Source organism: Musa acuminata, chromosome BXJ1-3 (genome assembly GCF_036884655.1).
Source record: "Musa acuminata AAA Group cultivar baxijiao chromosome BXJ1-3, Cavendish_Baxijiao_AAA, whole genome shotgun sequence".
NCBI classification, from domain to species: domain Eukaryota; kingdom Viridiplantae; phylum Streptophyta; class Magnoliopsida; order Zingiberales; family Musaceae; genus Musa; species Musa acuminata.
Window position 1 is genome coordinate 12,268,718 of NC_088329.1, and position 20,440 is coordinate 12,289,157.

At 35.3% G+C, this 20,440-nt stretch overlaps 1 protein-coding gene across 1 annotated transcript; it reads right to left on the reverse strand.

The window, feature by feature from the left end:
* Positions 1-1,468: 1,468 nt before the first annotated feature.
* Positions 1,469-10,804, reverse strand: LOC103978275 (acetyl-coenzyme A carboxylase carboxyl transferase subunit alpha, chloroplastic-like). The gene is made up of 10 exons (XM_065125910.1): positions 10,696-10,804; positions 10,508-10,627; positions 10,034-10,438; positions 7,867-7,941; positions 6,323-6,430; positions 6,069-6,229; positions 4,558-4,672; positions 4,309-4,463; positions 3,539-3,590; positions 1,469-1,699 (listed from the first exon to the last, which is right to left on the reverse strand). The coding sequence occupies exons 1-10, from the start codon at positions 10,795-10,797 to the stop codon at positions 1,538-1,540; spliced, it is 1,455 nt and encodes a 484-aa protein (XP_064981982.1). The 5' UTR covers positions 10,798-10,804; the 3' UTR covers positions 1,469-1,537.
* Between the last annotated feature and the right edge of the window lie 9,636 nt (positions 10,805-20,440).

Below are 20,440 nucleotides of genomic sequence, written 5' to 3' on the forward strand. Positions count from 1 at the left end.
TTTAAATAGAGATTTACACGAAGAGGTTTTTGTTACTCAACCCGAAGGTTTTTTGGTTAAAGGACATGAAAAAATGGTGTATAAACAAAAGAAAGCTCTTTATGGGCTTAAACAAGCTCCAAGGGCATGGTTCAGTAAAATTGATTATTATTTTCTTCAAAATGGATTTAAGATGAGCAATAATGAACCTACTCTTTATATAAAGAAGGAAAGTGAATAAAATATTCTAATGGTTTGCCTCTATGTTAATGATATTATATATATGGATTCATCTAACTCTTTTATGGTAGAATTTAAAAAGTGTATGATGAATAAGTTTGAAATGTCAGATCTAGGTATACTACATTATTTTCTTAGGTTTGAAGTGAAGCAAGGATTAGATGTAATTTTTATTTCACAAATAAAGTATGCAATAGATCTACTCAAAAAATCTAATATGATTAATTACAAAGCTGCAGCAACACTCATGAATGTAAATAAGAAATTAAAACTTGAAGATGGTACATGTCTGACAAATGCAAGATATTACAGAAGTTTGGTTGGAGGTTTGATTTATCTAACTCATACTTGACCAGATATTACCTTCTCTGTTGGTGTAGTATCCAGATTTATGTATAGCCCAAGCAAACATCATCTCAGAGCTGTTAAATGAATTCTACATTATATTGCTGGAACTACAGATTATGGTATTTGGTATTCTCATAATTTTAAATGTAAATTATTTAGTTTCACTGATAGTGATTGAGCAGGAGCTTTAGATGATAGAAAAAGTACTTCATTCAATATTTTTAGCCTCGAATCAAGAGCTATATCTTGAGGTTCAAAAAAGCAAGCAACAACTACGTTATCGACATCAGAAGCAGAATATGTAGCCGCAACATCAACAACTTATCAAGCAATATGGCTTAGAAGATTTCTTGAAGATCTTCATCAAGAACAAAAAGAAGCAACAGAAATATTTTGTGACAACAAAGCCACAATTGCAATGACGAAGAATCCAACATTTTATGAAAGAACGAAGCATATAGAGATACGCTATCATTTCATCTGGGATCTTGTAGCAAGTGGAGTCATAGCAATAAAGTATTGTAAAACAGATGAATAAGTTACGAATATCCTCACCAAGTCGCTTCTAGTTCAAAAGCATATTTATTTCATGTCTCAAATCGGTATATATAACTATGAATTAAGGGGGAGTGTTGAGAATTGATTCATGGTAGTTATCTAGGTAGTTACTATGTTCTAGGTAGTTTTAGGCATGTTTGAAGAAGTGGCCCATGATCTAGAAGTTATAGGGTAGTTTCTATTATAACTTACTCAATCATGGGTGACATGGTGGAGTGAGGTAGTTATCACTAAATCCTATAAATAGGATCATAGTTCATGAAGCAAGATAGAGTCAGAAAACACTAATATCTTGTAAGTGTTCTATGTCAATTCTCTTGTTTTAAATACTACATCGATTTTCTTGATCAAAAAGATTCTTTTTAATTACATTATAGTATTTTATTTTTATCGTTTCCTTCCTCCTCCATCCCTAACATATGTCAGCTGTAACTTGAGGAACATCAGCTTCCTTCTTTTTCATGTTACGTTTGATCTCTGGTTCCACATGTTCACCTTCCACAAATCCCCCAAGTACCCAGAACTTCATATGTTGCATGTTAAGTAAACTATCCTTGTCCATTCCACCAAGCTCCTGAATTACACAATAAACTCATGATCTTTACAATATAAATGAAACAACAAAGTTAAATTTTAAATTTTAAAATATTTTAAAACAGACCAAAAAGCAGCACTAAGGTTCTTCTGTTATCAAAAGATGCTAACATAATTATTAACTACACTTTCTTTCGAGAAACTGAATGTTATAAAACATATTGAGGAAAAAGAGTTTTATACTATCTACAAAAATCGGATGTCTTCTGATCAGGAGATGGTAGCCCCTACTTCTCAAATTAAAGATTTCAAGGTAAGGGGATTTCACTACAAATTTGTTACATTTAATTCCATATTACATTTGATTGAACAAGGTAAACTATTTCATAAAGCTTATATTGGTGGATTCTGTATATGATGTAAGGTCATACATAATAATTAAGAATATATCAAGTGCTACAAAAAGAATGCAATTGATTTTTTTTTTTAAACAAGAGCTTCTTTTAATGATAACTACGTTCTATCCTCAACTAAGAATAGCTTATAGATGAGATTTCAGCATATCTTAAAGTTTTTGAATTTACAGGATATCACATTAAATGAGATTAATAATTGTAGCCATGCAAGAGAAATTGGTACAAGAAAAAGTAAGGGAATAATAAATAACTGCAGCCGTAGAGTAGAATTTTGCACAAACACGGTAAGGGAATAAAGAATATTTAATCATCAAGAAAAAGATGAACAAAATGAAGATAGTGTTTCCAATTATTTCATCAAGTAGGTCGTTTATTAACACCAGATTACACATGCAAAAAATTATAAACTACATATACCTCCATGGCTTTCATGATGGTAAATTTTCTCTTAGGAAGTCCAAGTTGGATCAATATGTGCACCACCTAGTAGTTCCTTGATAGAACCATAGCGGATTCTAAGCTTGGGATTGATCTTTTTAGGGGATCGGTCTCCTTGGAATTCTATAAGGGTTTCTTCCTCCAAGTTGCTGCTCAAAGGCTAGGCTGCTAAAAAGATTTATCTATTTCTTATCAAAAGATGATGAATACATGACTATTTATAGATAGAGCTTCTAAACCCTAACTCCTAATAGGACTCCTACTCAAGACTCCTATTTCTAACCATCTCTTAATAAGACTCCTACTCTAAGAAGTAACCTCCCAACTAACCCTAACCTTAGCCGGTCTCGTCACCTCTTTAATAGGGGTTGGCTAGATAGATTTTATATGAATGTCTCTTTCAATAAAATTCAATTATGACTCTCCTAACTAGAGTCCTAAGAGATAAATGATGACATCACATAAATCGAGATGTATGAACAAGTGCTAGCACAAGGTACATGGATTAACTGAATAAGGATAGCTTATCAAGTAAAGAACAATAGCAGAAACCAAAAAAGAAAAATAAGACCAAATTTACCAGAAGAGAAGTTAATTCACATAACTAATGGATACATGTAGAATAGAACATTTTGTATAACACATAAGCACAGAATTCCAGAAACAAAGAGTTATAACCTTTAAATGGTCAGTATGCATGTGGTTCTGGAAAAAAAAAAAAAAGAGGAACTATAAGAAAATGCATATCATAAAGATCCTCTGTTACATATTATGCACGGTCTTCGTGTGTCCGAGATGATTATGGTTATTTATGCTAAAAAAAGAAGCACACTCATTCACATAAGAAAAAGGCTGCCTTACTGGAATGATCCCATCAGCTATCTTTAAATTACACAGTTTGGTGGCTGTGTAATGGTGGCTGTGTTTTTTAGTTTCTCTGCTGCCTGACAAGTGATACAAATTATTAAACCATAAGAAAATATCTGCTGTTTAAAAAGGTTATGGAGCTCTCACAGAGCGTGTACCTTTGGAGCTTCTTGAGAGGTCTTCCACAAAATTGCAGCACATGCTTCTGGGCTGCACAAAACAGACCATATATAATAGGCATTACATGATACAGAAAACAAATCTTGTTAATAGCATACATAGTGACAATCACATCATGCTTACTTAATATTGTGTTTGATAGCAAAAGAATAGAAACAAAACAGAAACTCTAAAGTGCCACTATCAGTTGGGCAAACAGCTGAAAGGCCAATAACTTTGTAAGAAATATCTATTAAGGAGATTTTATCACATTTAACAATTAAATTATATATCAATTCCATACAACTGTGAACATTTTATATGTCACAACCCAGGCCTAACGAGCTAATTGACTCGTCCCTTAAGAGCTTGATGTGTCAAGGTCCAGCATAGCCCAATTTAAACCCTCATATGATGCATATAAGACGTAGTCGTAACTTCATTCATGGGTAGTCTTTTTCTACTCGATCCTATCAACTTCGTTGATCTAAACCAGTAGCCAAAATACTTAAACTGAAGTTAATAATAATACACCTATCAAAACCTTATAAGTCAGTCTTAGTTTTAGTCCACTTCTGATGTGAGATTAATCAGGATCTAGTGCATTTCTTAGATTATATACTCTTTTTTGCTTTGCATACCATGTGGAATCATCAAATAGCCAGACCTAGTTAATTTTTACAGTATCTTCTTTGGTTGTGCTGGAGACAAGAAGTGTAACTGCAGTATATAAATCTCCTCATGCAATTAAAAAGAAACTTAAGATCACCTGGCAACATAAAAGACAGAATTCTCCAACATGTATAACTTATTTGCACAGCCAATAGCAAGAGCTCCACCAGATCCACCTTCACCAATCACAACGGTAACAATTGGAATCTTTACGCCAAACATGGCCCTTAAATTGAAGGCAATTGCTTTTCCCTAAATTATTAAACATGTTATGAAAAATATATATTAACTACGAACATGAACAGGATACCTGACAATCTAGTTTAGAAGAAAAATAGAGTGATACCTGACCAAGTTCTTCAGATCTAAGATCAGAAAATGCCCCAGGTGTGTCAATAAATGTGATGATGGGAAATCCATGGTGGTCCGCATACTTCATCATGTGCAAGGTTTTCCAGTAGCTACACAGTGGCATATAAGCTTGTGAGCTAATCAATTTCATCACAATAATGGATCCAATGAAGCCAAATATATTTTTATCAATTGAATATTTAATATTAGTAACTATATACTCTAGACATAATTCTTTTTATAATTTATCTCAAATCATAAGATGATATCATGCAATTTGTGGTATTGGCTGATTCCGATACGACGTCCCTAAATATCTGTATCATCCAAGAGGAACCCTATTTTGACCAAATTTTTGGCCTTATCCTTCAAAATAATGTGAAAACTGTCTTAAACTCCAGTGAAGTTATTCAATTTTGATGATACCAAGAAAAAGGAAAAAAAAAATATGAAGGAAGGAGAAGGGGTGGGAAAGGAGAAGAAGAAATTTGAAATGGAGGAAAAACAAAAAAAATGTGACTATGACCGGAAAAGAGGCATTGTTACCATTGTGTTTGCTATCTATTGCAATTATTAAATTTGTCCAAATACCACTATTGTTGTTACAGTAATTAATGTATATTGTATAAGATAGAGAGAAAAGAATGTTAAGGACAGGGAAACATAGTAAATAAATTCATAAATTGTAGAAGGATGTATCATGCTCTTTTTAAATGAAGTTTTTTATATATTTGTCTTTACACAACTCCATGGTAATTTGTTAAGCACTGTAACAACAGCGAGACTAATTGCTTTTCTTAAAGCTACAAGTACATAAATTTTAGAGCTTTTCTGACATATATAATAGTTATGCACTACTTTCAAATTGTCTTCAAATAAATATGTATTTTTTTAAATGAATTACTCTTTTCTTTTTATTGCTATCTTTTATATTATATTTTAATCTTTCATAATTTAGTTTTATATGCTTGTTTAAGTTCAATATTTTATGAAATATGAAAGAAATGTTTGACCATATAATGTTTGTCTTTACAATTTTATTTTAAATATTTCCTATTTTAGCTAGTTTGTGAATTCTTATTTTTTATTTATAGAGTTATTTTCTCAGGCAATCCCAATCACATTGATCTGGTGATTCTAATCCATACAATTTTGTGCTGATTTTTAAAACCATGCATTGTGAAACTAATGAGTACATAGTATGATAGTAAATAGGCGTACACTGTGTTAAGTTGTTGGCCTACATATAATAATTCATAATTCACCACATTTTCAAAGAAAACAAATAAACACACATTAGCATACTGCAAGCCTGTCAGAAAAACATATCAACCACAGTTATATTTACTTATTACATATGTAGAGTCAGTATTCTTGTGTTAAATTCCTGATCTATAAACATTATGAAATCACTGCATTGTCCAAGATATCAAAAATCATGCATAACCAGATATTCAAGACTCTCAGAAAGAAAAAATATCAAGAACATTCATATTTATTCATTACCCATGTGGAGTCAGCATTCCAAAGTTACGCTGAATATGTTCCTTAGTGTTCCTGCCTTTCCGGTGACCAATTAACATATAGCTTTTTCCATCTATACTTTCTATACCTAGAACAATAGCAGGATCATCATAAGCTGCACAGCCTCCATGGAGCTCAACCCACTGCAAGAAATGAACAGTAACCATGAGGCAAAGTTGATGTGGAAACAACGGCAGAAAAAGGTACTGATTAGAGAATATATTGCAACAGAATACCTTGTCGGTGATGTTCAAAACATGGTCGAGGAATGTTGGTCTGTTGGGATGACAAGCAATATGCAATAGTTGAACTGGAGTTAATTGTGTGTACAGATCTTTCACCGCCTGAAAGTTTCCAATATAAGAAATAGAAACTAATTGACTAAAAATCTTTGCTTTATTCTACACAAGAGAGTATACATATTCCAATAAAATGTCAATAGAATGAATAGCACTTTTGACATGTGAAAATAGAATACTTTCACTAATATTAACATCACAACCATAAATTACCAAGGACAGCATGCTAAATATCATTGGGTAAAAAAAGATTATTGAGCTTCACATATGTTTTGCTAGTTTAAACTTGAAATCAGGACCTGGTGCTTGACCCAAACAAACTAACTGGATGGAGATAATTAACTTCACAAGAGAAATAAAGACTTCAAGATATCTACTGAAACAACTTGATTTGCCAGATCTAGCATATTTTTCTCTTCTCTGATTTCACATTTGAGCCGACCAGTAATCTACTTAGCACCAGGCATCTGCTTGTAATTACAAATTGCAAATGGATGTTAATGTGACAAGCAAACTCTTTCATGACTGAAATCCTTGAGGCTTCCAGGTTGTAGCATCAAATCACAGTATTTGGTGATAAAGGTCTGAGTAGATTGACGCAAGAAATTTGTTTTCTTTATTTATCATTTCTCAAAGAACACAGATGCATATAACTTGTCAAATTACTGCAATTTGTCAGATAAGGATACATCACATTCCCTTAACAAATATTAAAGAGTGAAACACATCAAACACAGAATATAGTCTGCCACCAATCTGTGTGAAAAAAATAAAATAAAATAAATGATTTTATCTGTAAAGTATGTTATATATATTGGCCTAAGGGACACAGGTGAACAAATACATGGCCCAAGATCAAGATGAAGTAGTGATCATGAGAAATACAAAATTTCAGAAGATTGAAGAATCACAATCAACCAATGCAGGAAGCATGTATAAATGTTGATAATCTCATGAATATACAACAGACTGAAATGGCTCCAACTTGTTTCAAGGATGCCTTTCTATTCAAACTGTACTAGTTAAAAACTCACGTGTTAAAATCAAACAGATGCAAGTAAACTGGATAGAGAAATTAGCATATTCTACACATCACAGGAAATTTTATTTGTGAAATTCATCAATAAAGTAATCCTCTAGAAAGGTTTATACTTAAGATTAACAGTCTTCAGATGTATTTGTTAAGAATCCAGATGAAGTAGCAGAAGACCTTATACATGGGCTGAATATGTAAACAATATTAATCATGACATACCTCCCATGATATGGTAAATTATCGAGCTCTTATGGTTTCACATCTTTCAATTATCCAATTATTATTTATAAAACTCATGTTAATCTACCACCAGATCATGTACTCTGTACTAAATGTAGCACATAAAGATTTCAAACCCTAATTAATCTTGTTTTTTTCCTGTATGCAAACAGGTTGTTATTTCATACTGAGGATGTGGTATTAAAAAGGTATTCAAAAATTTAACCTTCTGGTATTTGTTTTCCAATAGATTAATTTGATCAGTGAAGTCCATAATAATCTCATCAGCCACTTTATGCACCTGTATAGCAACGAAAGAATAATAATTAGGCACGATGTGATAACACATAGCACCTAAAATCATTGCAAGATAGCTAAAAAAGTAGCTAGCATGAATAATAAAAGTAAGTAAATGTCCAGAAAGAAAACATGATCATGAATACTGCCAAAAAACAAAATATAACTGGAGCGTTCATAAGAGAATGCTTGCAGTATTATTTAGGAAGGACGGCCGTTTTAAGTAAAGGATAATAGGATGGATATTATACACTGTGAATTTAAACAACTGTAACTATCATTTTCAGATAAATGAGTAGCAGGACAAAGTTCATCATGCAAAGAAGGAATAAAATATTATACTTGAACAAGAATTGATAACAGAATTTAGTGATTCACAGAGTAAGACTACCCAAGTATAACATAGAGCTAATTTAAAAGCATCGATAAGAAGGGTCACTAAATGACAGTAATGACTTTTCTTGCAGCTGTCACCTCATAATTTAACTCAAATCTATAACCAGAATTAATTAACATTAGAACAGCAAAAACAGAACATTAATGCAAGCTATCACTCTTCTGCCTAACATCAATTCCAAAAGAAAGGATAATATCCACTTCGAGGAAATCAGGAAGTTTGAAGATGCAAGATTCGTTCTTGAAGAAGGATAAAATTGCAGTAAAAAAACACCAAATTGGTGACAAAATGTAAGCTATCAGGCGTCCCAGTCGAGCAGACAAAATGATATAATCACCAGAGACTGAGATCTCCGGCCCAGAAATCAACAAAATCTATCATACCTCACGAATTCACTACGCTAATCAAAGCCAAAGCGAGAAACCATAGGCGACATTGCAAAAACTTGGAACGACTCTCATGCACAAAGAGATCTTCCTCAAAAAATCCGTAAACTAGAACACTTACCTGGTATTTTCGATCCACCAGCTTGTCACTGCTGATCCAAAGAGCAAGAGGACTAAAGGCTCAGAGATATACGGTTAGGTTCCGGGAGCTGATATCTCGGACTTGTTCGAGGGAGGAAACAATGGCATCCATTAAACAAAGCTCAGGTGAGTAGTCAGGGCGACGGGTAGGAAGGGGAAGCGGGCGTGATGCGAGTTCGGGCGAAAGCCACGAAGCGAAGAGAGGATCCCAGGCGGGACGCTTCCCGGGACCCACAGGTTCGGCCTTTACCTCACTTGCTTCATGATTCGTGCCACTGGTACGCCTTCGAAACTGGGCCCGCAACGTGGACGGTCGAGATGTGAGAATTGACGTAGCTGGGTGGTCAGGATTGGTTAGAACCGTGCTTCATGGTGCTTTCCAAATGTTCGCAAATGATGTTTTGCCTGTGCACACTCGGATTGCAACAGTACCACCTTATGTGAAGATTTACGCACCAGTGTCGTTGCGTAACGCATTTGATGAAATATGTGTTCAGGGGAAATATGTCTGCTCGATGTAACGGGCCACGCCCAGTCCGTTGACATCGCAGCATATCACTGCCTATTCGGAAGGCAGTGTTACGGTATCTCGTTATAATCGTTTTGAAGCCTTCCTCAGTTTCGGATGGAAACGGGTTTGCGATTCAAAGTATTAGCATAAAATATAAAATCCTGCTATCAGTAATACAAAAAAATTTTATGTCAGGATTGAAATCAAATAAAATTAAATCTAATAATATATTACGATAAGTACATTTCTTATTGTTCAGAAGAATATAAACCTTATGTGATCTACAAGCACTCTACAAGCGCTCCGTTATATCGTCGGATCTGAGATATCAATCTGCAAAGAGAACTAAATTCTTCTCTCTCTTCCTAGACCACCTAGATTGATGGATTAAGAAATTAGAGAAAAGGAGATTGAGAGATCACCCCTTTTTAACCCCTAGTAAATTATGGAGATTGGATTAAGAAGATTAAGAGAAAAACTTTAATCTCTCAATGCTTCCCATTACTATAAGTTATTACGATTTTATCTCCTAAGAAATCCTATTTTAACTAAACTTTTTTTCTATTAACCATTAACTATTATCATAATCCATTCATATCTATAATATATCTTATTTAATTAAATAAATTAAATAGATACACGTATAAGAGAGATTACGTACGCAGTTACCTTCAACGTGAGGCAGGCCGGAGAGATCCCGTCCTCCGCCGCCGATCAACACCGTAGAGATAGCCAAGAGGTTCATCAGCGCCGCCAGCAGAATTAGGAAACAGACTATCCCGACCCGTACCTTCGCGCAGACTGCCGAATCCCTTTGTCCATTCTCCTGACGCGGATCATCGCCCACATCTGTTATGGCCATCTCCTCCAGACTGCCCAGAAGCCTCTTCGATCCGCCGCTCACGTCCGCCGATTTCCTCACCTCCAGTAGAGCCCCTCGCAGCCGATCCAGCATCTCCTCCTGCTCCTCCGCTGCCTTATTCACGGCAATCCCGACGGATTCTTGTGATCCGTGCTCCTCTGGTTTAGGTGATGAAAGCAGAAGAGGAAGCGAGATCGGACTCGTCTGCGCAGAGGAAGCAGAAAAATCAGGGGGTATGAGATGTTCGAACAAAACTTAGGGTTCCAGTCTCACCTCCGGTGGATCTACGACGGTGATACTCTCCTCCGGCGAGGACTCGAGCAGATCGTGGAATTCGGAGAGGATATCCTCCGGAACCGCGGAGAAATCGCAGCTCAAGCGCTTCGGGACGATCTACGGAGAGAGGGTTAAGAAACGCGATGGATGGAGCAAAGGGAAGGATGGGGGTTTTACGGGAGAACCTTAGGGCGGTACTTCGAAGGAGGAGGGGTTTCCTTGGGTCGCCCCCCATGACTCGCCGGGCTCTGAGCACGTCTCGGCGTTTGGAGCACGGAGTGCTTCATTGCTGGCGTCGGCGGGCGCGAAATGTGACTTGGGGGAGCGGTTTTTATAGCCCCTTACTACAAGGCTCCAGTAGCGTGAGTTGTACTACGTCGGCCCAACTCAAGCCCACTTCACCCAATCCCACCGTTAGGTATTAGGTTTTTAAGCAAAATATTCTTCATGACTCAGAGAGCTCATTCTAATAATAAATTAATTTTATCATTTTATAATTTATATAATAAAATAATAGTAATAGCTTAGATTACAATGTATTATCACATAAGTATGGTCAATGTATTTATATTTATGTTGAGATATCCGAATTGGTCATTGTATTATCACATAAGTAATATATTTTCAAGTTCGAATCTACGGTATGTAAATATTTTCAGCTGGAAAGCTTCTTAGTGGAAAAGTCCATTTGATCATAGATCACATCAGGGAATACAACATCCAATCGAATCCATGTACTGGAATCTGTCCCATAGCATTAGGTTGTTCTTCCATCTTTGCATGCATGCTTCACTATACATATTGATGTTGCCATCATTGACTCATTTAATAACTACCTCAATCATGATCTAAGTTATAGGATGATTTTAATAACTACCTCAATCACGATCTAGTAGTTATAAGGTAGTTTCAATAACTACCTCAATCATGAGTGACATGGGGAGTGAGATAATTAAGTGTGTACACTTGGAAATATTTTGTAAGTATCGAAATGATTCCTTTTAATTACATTGTAGTATTCTGTTTTATCATTTTCTTGCTCCTCCATCCCTAACATTTGTGGTATCAGAGCTTAGTCTAACTGGGCATTATGACTTTCAATGGTAATTCCATATCTCAACCCCTTATTCTCATCTTCTCAAGCAAATGCTATGAATTTTAGAGTATCAAGATGAAGACTCTATTCAAGTCTCAAGATCTTTGGAACTTAATAGAGAATAGATATATGGATCCGGATGATGAAATCAAACTAAGGGAGAATACAAATGACTCAAAAGGCATTATTCTTCATTCAATAAGTTGTACATGAGACAATCTTATCGAGAATTGCAGTAACGACAACCTCAAAGCAAGCTTGATTGATACTTTAAAATGAATTTCAAGGCTTATCAAGGGTGATTACGGTAAAACTTCAAACCTTTCGTCGTGAGTTTGAAATTTTGTTAATGAAAAGCAATGAATCGGTATAAGATTTTATTTCTCGAGTGACTGAAATTGTTAGTCAAATGAAATATTATGGTGAACATCTTCCTGATCATATAATTGTTGTAAAAGTTTTGAGAAGTTAAACTCCGAAATTTGATCATGTTATTACGGCAATTGATGAGTCAAAAGATTTATCTACATATTTATTTGATGAACTAATGGGTTCCTTGTAAGCACATGAAGCAAAGTTGAATAAGTCACTTAAAAAAAGTGAAAAAATAAAGCATTTCAGGTTAAGGGGGAGTCTTCTACTTCAAAAGAAGACAAAAAAATCAATAGGAAGAGGATGTGGCATAGGAGGATTTCGTGGTAGAGGAAATGAAAGAAGAAGAGGAAGAGGATACTTTGATGGGCATGATGAACAAAGACAATCAAATTATGATCAAAAAAATTATAAGAGTATAATTCAATGTCACTACTGTAAAAAGTTTGATCACATGAAGACAGATTGTTGGAAAAGAGAAAAGCAAACAAGCTATATGGAGGAAAATGAAGAAAATAGTAAATTGTTTGACTTATTCACAAGTTCATAATATCTCAAATGATATTTGGTTTTTGGATAGTGGATGTTCTGTTAGGATCAAGAGTCGGCACTAAGAGGGGGGGAGGTGAATTGGTGCAGCAGTAAGATAATGACGGTTTAAAAACTTTCGTACGATAAAATTGTTTCTAACGTAAAACCGTTTTTGAAAACTTAACTTGAAAGCGAGTTCATAAAAGAGTACAACAAAAGTAATGAGGAAGTAAAGCACATATGGAGGTTTGCAGTAAGGTAAATAGCAATAAGTAAATGCAAACAAGAGTTTTAGAGTGGTTCGGTCAACATGACCTACATCCACTTTCGGTTTCCTCCTCCGACGAGGTCACCGACATCTACTAGAGGCCTTCCTTCAATAGGCGAAGGCCAATCACCTTTTACAACTCAATTATCCTTTTATCGGGTTTAGGAGATAACCCTTACACCCCCACTCACTCCTCTCTCAATCTATTCTAACACTTAGAACTTTGAGAGGAGCTCACACAAGATTGCAGCAGCGTTTCTATACTTTTTTACTCTCAATACTTGTATACTTTAACCAGGGATGGGAGGGGTATTTATAGGCTTCAAGTTGATTCAAACTTAGAGCCTAAAACTTTCCCATCCCGGGTTCCCTGGGCATGGGCGGTACCACTGCCTACGTTGGGCGGTACCACTGCCCAGTGTCAATCTGACTAACACTGCCCTGGGTGGTACCACCACCCAAGTCTGGCAGTACCACCGCCTGGGGTGCAGTGCTGGACAGTACCACTACCCAAACTGACGGTACCACCGCCTGGCACCTTGCCAGGGGCGATACAACTGCCCAGATTGGTGGTACCATCACCTAACACAGTCTCGAAGATTATGCCACGACGGTAAGACTTCTTGGGACACTGTTTGGGCTTCTTATTGGGCCCAACATAGTTCTTACATGGGCCTAGCTGGCCCCTAATTAGGTTGGCCCAAATCCAAGCTCAATTACGTATTAACTACAAAATCCTAGGACATTTGCTAAGCTAAACAAGTCCCTATGTCTATTCTTTCGGTGATCTTCCGACGAACTTCCGATGGACTCCCAGCAAGCTCCTAAACTTCACGATGATCTTCTTGGTAAGTTCCAATAAGCTTTTTTGGCAAGCTCCTGGACTTCTCGGATGGTTCCCGCAGAACTTTCGATGAAACGTCCGGACTTCCAACGAACTCTCGAACTCCCAATGTGATCGCGTTCTTGACTCCGGGACTTTATTTTGCTCAATGTCTTGCCATCGTAATTAATCCTGCACATGTAAAACATACTTCAATCTAGACAATTAATACTAAGCATCAATCAAGTTGCCCGGCATGTCATTGGTCCCTCGACGTTTCGTCCGATTTTTGGGCACATCGTCCTCTCTTGCGGCCTATTGCCCAATCGGTTAGTTGACTCCACAACTCCGATATCCTTAGTGAAATATCCACTTTTCTTGGCCCGACGTCCAATCTTCTGACATGTTTTTTCGGCCCAACATGATTTTTCCTGCTTTAATTGTCTCATCCTGATCGAAGCATCCTACATCACTCAAAACGTAGATTAAAACATAAACACATATCAATTGGTTTCATCATCAAAATATGAGATTCAACAATCTCCCCCATTTTGATAATGACAACCAATCGACGACGGAGTTAACCTTAACTCCCGGAGTTTAAACAAACTCCCCCTATCAATATACCATATTGATAGAAACTCTTGGATTCAAAAATCCAAGCAACATGTGATGATCAAATCATGCACGACAATAACATACTTTTCCCCCTTTGTCATGAACAAAAAGGAGAAGTTTCAACTCTTATGAGTTCAGAGATATATATTCAAATCATTGTATGAAAAACATAGTATCAAATTTTATCATCATGCAATTTGTAAGCTAAAAAATTTAGCAAGTTCTACAACATATAAGTTAGCCAATTTTAGAACATGCAAGCTAGCAGTTTTGAGATTTTTAAGAAAGCAACTCTTGTTTCTTGAAATATACAAGTTGCAAGCTAGCAAATTTTTGCTTCCTTTATAATGTTTGAGCTCACAATTTTGCTTCCGTTGCAAAGTGTAAGATTAGCATGTTTAGCATCTTGAGATAGACAAGATAGCATATTTTTGTATTTTCTTGAGATTTCAATTATCGGTGATGTTCAAGATAGCAATTTCTTCTCTTTTGAGAAGTATAATTTTTGCTTTCTTCTTGAATTATGCAAGCTAGCTAGTTTGCCTCTTTTCATGATGTCCACGCTATAAATTCTTGTTCGCCCTTTATCATTGTCGAAAAGAAAGGAAGACCCATTACATCAATTTTTAAATTATGATAAAGATATGTAATTATTCTTATTTGTGCATCATTATATTTTTAAATTAGAACATGCATAATTTTAAAACTTTACATTTTATTTTTCATGCACGATACCGAAAAATAAATCATTCATCATTATGAGAATATCATACATGATACTAAAACATTAAGCATTTAACAATATTTTGATCATGATACACATCATATGCATCACACATATCATCACAATAAAAGCATAAGTATTGTATGCATTATTCCAAATCATCATTCTTGGGTATCATTTTAGAAAATGATATTTATTGATTTTCATATAATTTCAAAAAATCATAGTGTTGCATGTATTTTTATCTAAGGAAAAAATCATAGTGTTGCATGTATCATTCCAAAACATTTCAAGCCATACAAGTCATAAATACAAGGAAATTATATCATGAAAGATAAGACTATGTGAATACCAAAAGATATGATTCATAAATAATTTCTTTTTTAATAAAATGTAAGAAGTCATGGTGAACGATCTTGATTTATATAAAATTTTAAAACATAATTATCAAGATCATGGTTAGTTTTATAGATCTCCTCTTTAGTAAATGGTAAAAGGAAACATAGGAGTACAAAGAAGAGATCATGATTGAAAAAAATCAAATAATTTCAAGAGATTAAGATCGAATAAAACTCATTCAAATCAAAATCGTCAAATCAAAATCATTTTCAAGAGATTCAAGAACAATGCTTTTCTCTTTTTAGTTGTTTAAATTCATGTGATTTATTTTATTTATGCCAAATAAAAACATGCATCAACGTTTAGGATTGAAAAATGAATTTCGTCATAAAAACCATCAAGACTAATAAATCACAAAAATCATCATGTATAACTTTAAAATCGCATGCATAAAATCATCAAATCATGGTATCAAAACTTCAATATTTTCATTACAACATCAAGTAAGGTTTCATTGAACATAACTTTGAATGATTCTTATAGATATCTAAAATTTCTTTAGTTTTAATTTATATGATTGACTTTATATTAGCATGCTCAAAATTTTGTTCTTATGTCAAAACCATACATCATGTTTGAAAAACAAAGACAAGGTTCATAAAAAAAATATCAAGCCTTCCATACAAAAGTCATGCATCGTCATTGAAAAGCAATATAGAAATCATCAAAATACACATTCTTGCTTCTTAAGCACATACATAAGATTAATCTTACTATGTTTACAATTATTAGATTTATATCTAGAATTTAATTGCATTAACATGAAACATGCAATTTTCATTATCATTTTCAAAATTACGAGCATGATCATATTTTTACATTTTCATTTTTAAACGTTTATTTTTTAAGAAAATTAATTCAAAACAAAAAAAATACATTATGAAAAGCATCATTAATTTCGAAGTAAATTAGGGGGATTTCGATTATCTCATCGTTGAAAGTGGTTAAGGCGTAGTCTGCCACCTCACATTTCTTGATTTTCTCCTCGTCTTCGGAGGAGCTTAATGCATCCCAATTTTTGTTCTTCTTCTTGCGTTCAAAACAAGTAGTTCCGTTCTTTTTGTTCTTAAATTTTTGTTTCATTAACTTTTTAAATTTCTTAGTGAGTTCAAGTTCATTATCACTTGAGCTTATGCTCGAGTGGTCTTTAAATGTTCTATGTCTCAAATCCTTCCTGTTATTTGGAAGGTAGTTTTGTTCATCATGTTCATCATATGCATTGTGCACCATTTCATATGTCATCAATGAACTGATAAGTTTTTTAAGTGAAAAATATTTAAATCTTTTGTTTCTTGTATTGCCATTACTTTCGAGTCCCAAGTTTTAGAAAGTGATCTTAAGATCTTGTTAACGAGTTCAAAGTTCGAAAAACTTTTACCAAGTGCTTTTAGACTATTGACGACATCCGTAAAATGGGTGTACATGTCTCTAATAGTTTCTCTTGGTTCCATACAAAACATCTCAAAATTATGCATTAAAAAATTTACTTTAGAATCTTTTACACTACTTATGCCTTCGTGTGTGATTTCAAGAGTACACCAAATATCGAAAGTCATTTCGCACAAAGAAACCCGATTAAACTTTGTTTTATCTAAGGCGCAAAATACAGTATTCATAGCTCTAATATTTAAAGGAAAAGTCTTCTTTTCCAAATCATTCCAATCTTTCATCGGAAGAGAAGACCTTTTAAAGTCGGATTTGACTAAGTGCCATAAATTCAAATCCAAAGAAAACAAGAAAACTCTCATTTGAGCTTTCCAATAAGTATAGTCCGTCCCATTGAAAAAGGGAGGACAAATGAGAGAGTGACCTTCTTGAAAGCCAAAAAGAGCCATTTCTCTTGGGTGCTAAACCAACTGAGAAATCACGAGGCTCTGATACAAATTGTTAGGATCAAGAGTCGGCACTAACAGGGGGGGTGAATTAGTGCAGCAGTAAGATAACAACGGTTTAAAAACTTTCGTACGATAAAACTGTTTCCGACGTAAAACTATTTTCGGAAACTTAACTTGAAAGCGAGTTTGTAAAGGAGTGCAGCAAAAATAATGAGGAAGTAAAGCACATATGGAGGTTTACAGTAAGGTAAATAGCAATAAGTAAATGCAAACCAGAGTTTTAGAGTGATTCGGTCAACGTGACCTACATCCACTTTCGGCTTCCTCCTTCGATGAGGTCACAAGCATCCACTAGAGGCCTTCCTTCAATAGGCAAAGGCCAATCACCTTTTACAACTCAATTCTTCTTTTATCGGGTTTAGGATATAACCCTTACACCCCCACTCACTCCTCTCTCAATCTATTCTAACACTTAGAACTTTGAGAGGAGCTCACACAAGATTGCAACAGCGTTTCTATACTTTTTTACTCTTAATACTTGTGTACTTTAACCAGGGATGGGAGGGTATTTATAGGCTTCAAGTTGATTCAAACTTAAAGCCCAAAACTTTCCCATCCCGGGTTCCCCGGGCACGAGCGGTACCATCGCCTGCGTTGGGCGGTACCACCACCCAATCTCAGTCTGACTGACATTGTCCTAGGCGGTACCACCGCCTAGATTGGCGGTACCACCACCTAGCACCCTGCCAAGGGTGGTACAACCGCCCAGACTTGTAGTACCACCACCTGACATAGTCTCGAAGACTATGCCACGACGATGAGACTTCTTGGGGCACTGTTTGGGCTTCTTATTGGGCCCAACACAGTTCTTACAAGGGCCTAGCTAGCCCCTAATTAGGTTGGCCCAAATCCAAGCCCAATCACATGCTGACTACGAAATCCTAAGACATTTGGTAAGCTAAACAAGTCCCTATGTCTATTCTTCCGGCGAGCTTCTAGCGATCTTCCGGCGATCTTCCGGCGAACTTCCGACGGAGTCTTGGCAAGCTCCTGAACTTCACGATGATCTTCTTAGCGAGTTTTGATGAGCTTCTCTGGCAAGCTCCAGGACTTCTCGGATGGTTCCCGTAGAACTTCCGACGAAACGTCCGGAATTTCGACGAACTCTCGAACTCCCAATGTGATTGCGTCCTTGACTCCAAGACTTCATTTTGCTCCATGCCTTACTATCGTAGTTAATCCTGCACATGTAAAACATACTTCGATCTAGGCAATTAATGCTAAGCATTAATCAAATTGCCCGACATGTCATTGGTCCCTCGACGCTTCGTCCGATTCTTTGGCACATCGTCCTCTCTTGTGGCCTATTGCCCAATCGGCCAGTTGACTCCGCAACTTCGATATCCTTAGCGCAATACCCTCTCTTCTTGGCCTGATACCCGAATCCATGGCTCAAAGCCTTCTATCGATATGTCGTCCGATCCACTAGCCTGACGTCCAATCTTCTAACATGTTCCTCCGGCCCAACATGATTTTTCCTGCTTTAATTGTCTCATCCTGATCGAAGCATCCTGCATCACTCAAAATACAGATTAAAACATAAACATATATCAATTGGTTTCATCATTAAAATACGAGATTCAATATGTTCTAATCATATGTCAGGCATAAAATCAATATTTAGAGATATTGATTAAACTCACAAGTTGAAAGTTAGACTTGGAGATAGCAAGTAAATCTAAGTGGAAGGAAAAGTACCAATTGAGGTGAAGACAAATCAAGGAAAGGTAAAATACCTTGATAATGTTTTCTTTGTTCCTACTTTATCAAATAACTTGTTGAGTGTTGAACAATTGATAGATGATGGATATTCAATAATATTTGATGATGGTTCATGCATTATTAAAGATAAAAAATCTGGTTTGATTACGGTAAATGTTTGCATGACGCAAAACAAGATGTTTCCACTTGATGTTACAAATATTAAAAAGCATGCGCTTATCGCAACTCAAAAAAATGAGTCTAATTTATGACATTTAAGATATGAACACCTTAACATTAAGGGTTTAAGGTTGTTAAGTAAAAAGGGAATGATTTTCGAATTGCCCAAGATTAATACACTTGATGTATGTGAAGGATACATTTATGACAAATAAAATAAAAAATCATTTCCTATTGGAAAAGTATGGAGAGCATCTAATTGTCTTGAATTAATTCATGCTGACTTATATGGACCTATGAATACAAAATCATTTGGTGGAAGTCAATATTTTCTATTGTTTACTGATGATTATAGCTGCATGAGTTGGGTATATTTTCTGAAACTGAAATCTGAAATATTTGATGATTTTCGAAAATTCAAAACACTTGTAGAAAGACAAAGTGGTAGACACATAAAGATACTTCGGACAGATAGAGGTGGTGAATTTTTATCTAATAAATTTAATTCTTTTTGTGAAGAAAATGGTATTCGTAGAGAATTGACGGCACCAAACACACCGGAGCAAAATGGTATAGCTGAACGTAAGAATCGAACTGTTGTTGAAATGGTAAGAAGTTTGTTTAAAAGAAAACAAATTCCAAATCAGTTTTGGGTAGAAGCAATTGCAACAACAGTTTATTTGTTGAATATTTCACCAACAAAGGCTGTTATGAATCAAACTACTTTTGAGGTTGGTATGGTATAAAACCAAGTATAAGCCATCTAAGAATTTTTGGCTGTATTGCTTATGCTTTGGTGAATTCATAAAATCATCACAAGCTTATTGAAAAATCTGAAAAAGTTATTATTAACAGAAATGTTATGTTTGATGAAAGGGCAAGTTAGAATTGGGAGACCAATAAAGATGGAATGCAAATGCAGATCCTAGTAGAACTAGACACTCCGTAGAATCAAATGACAGATACTACTCCAACAAGTTCATCGTCAAACTCACCTAATAATAGTTCAAATTCTGATTCCTCAGATGAAACTCCTCCAAGAAATTTTAGATCACTAACAGAAATTTATGACTCAACATTTGCTTTGTTTATTTCAAATCCAACAACTTTTAAGGAAGCAATTGAAAAAGAGGAATGGAGAAAAACAATGAAAGAGAAAACCAAGTCAATTGATAAGAATGAAACTTGGGAGCTAATGGATCTACCGAAAGAAAAGAAAGCTATTGGATTAAAATGAGTGTTCAAAACAAAGTTTAATGCGGATGGAAGTATCCAAAAACATAAGGTACAACTTGTAGGAAAAGGATATTCATAGCAACAAAG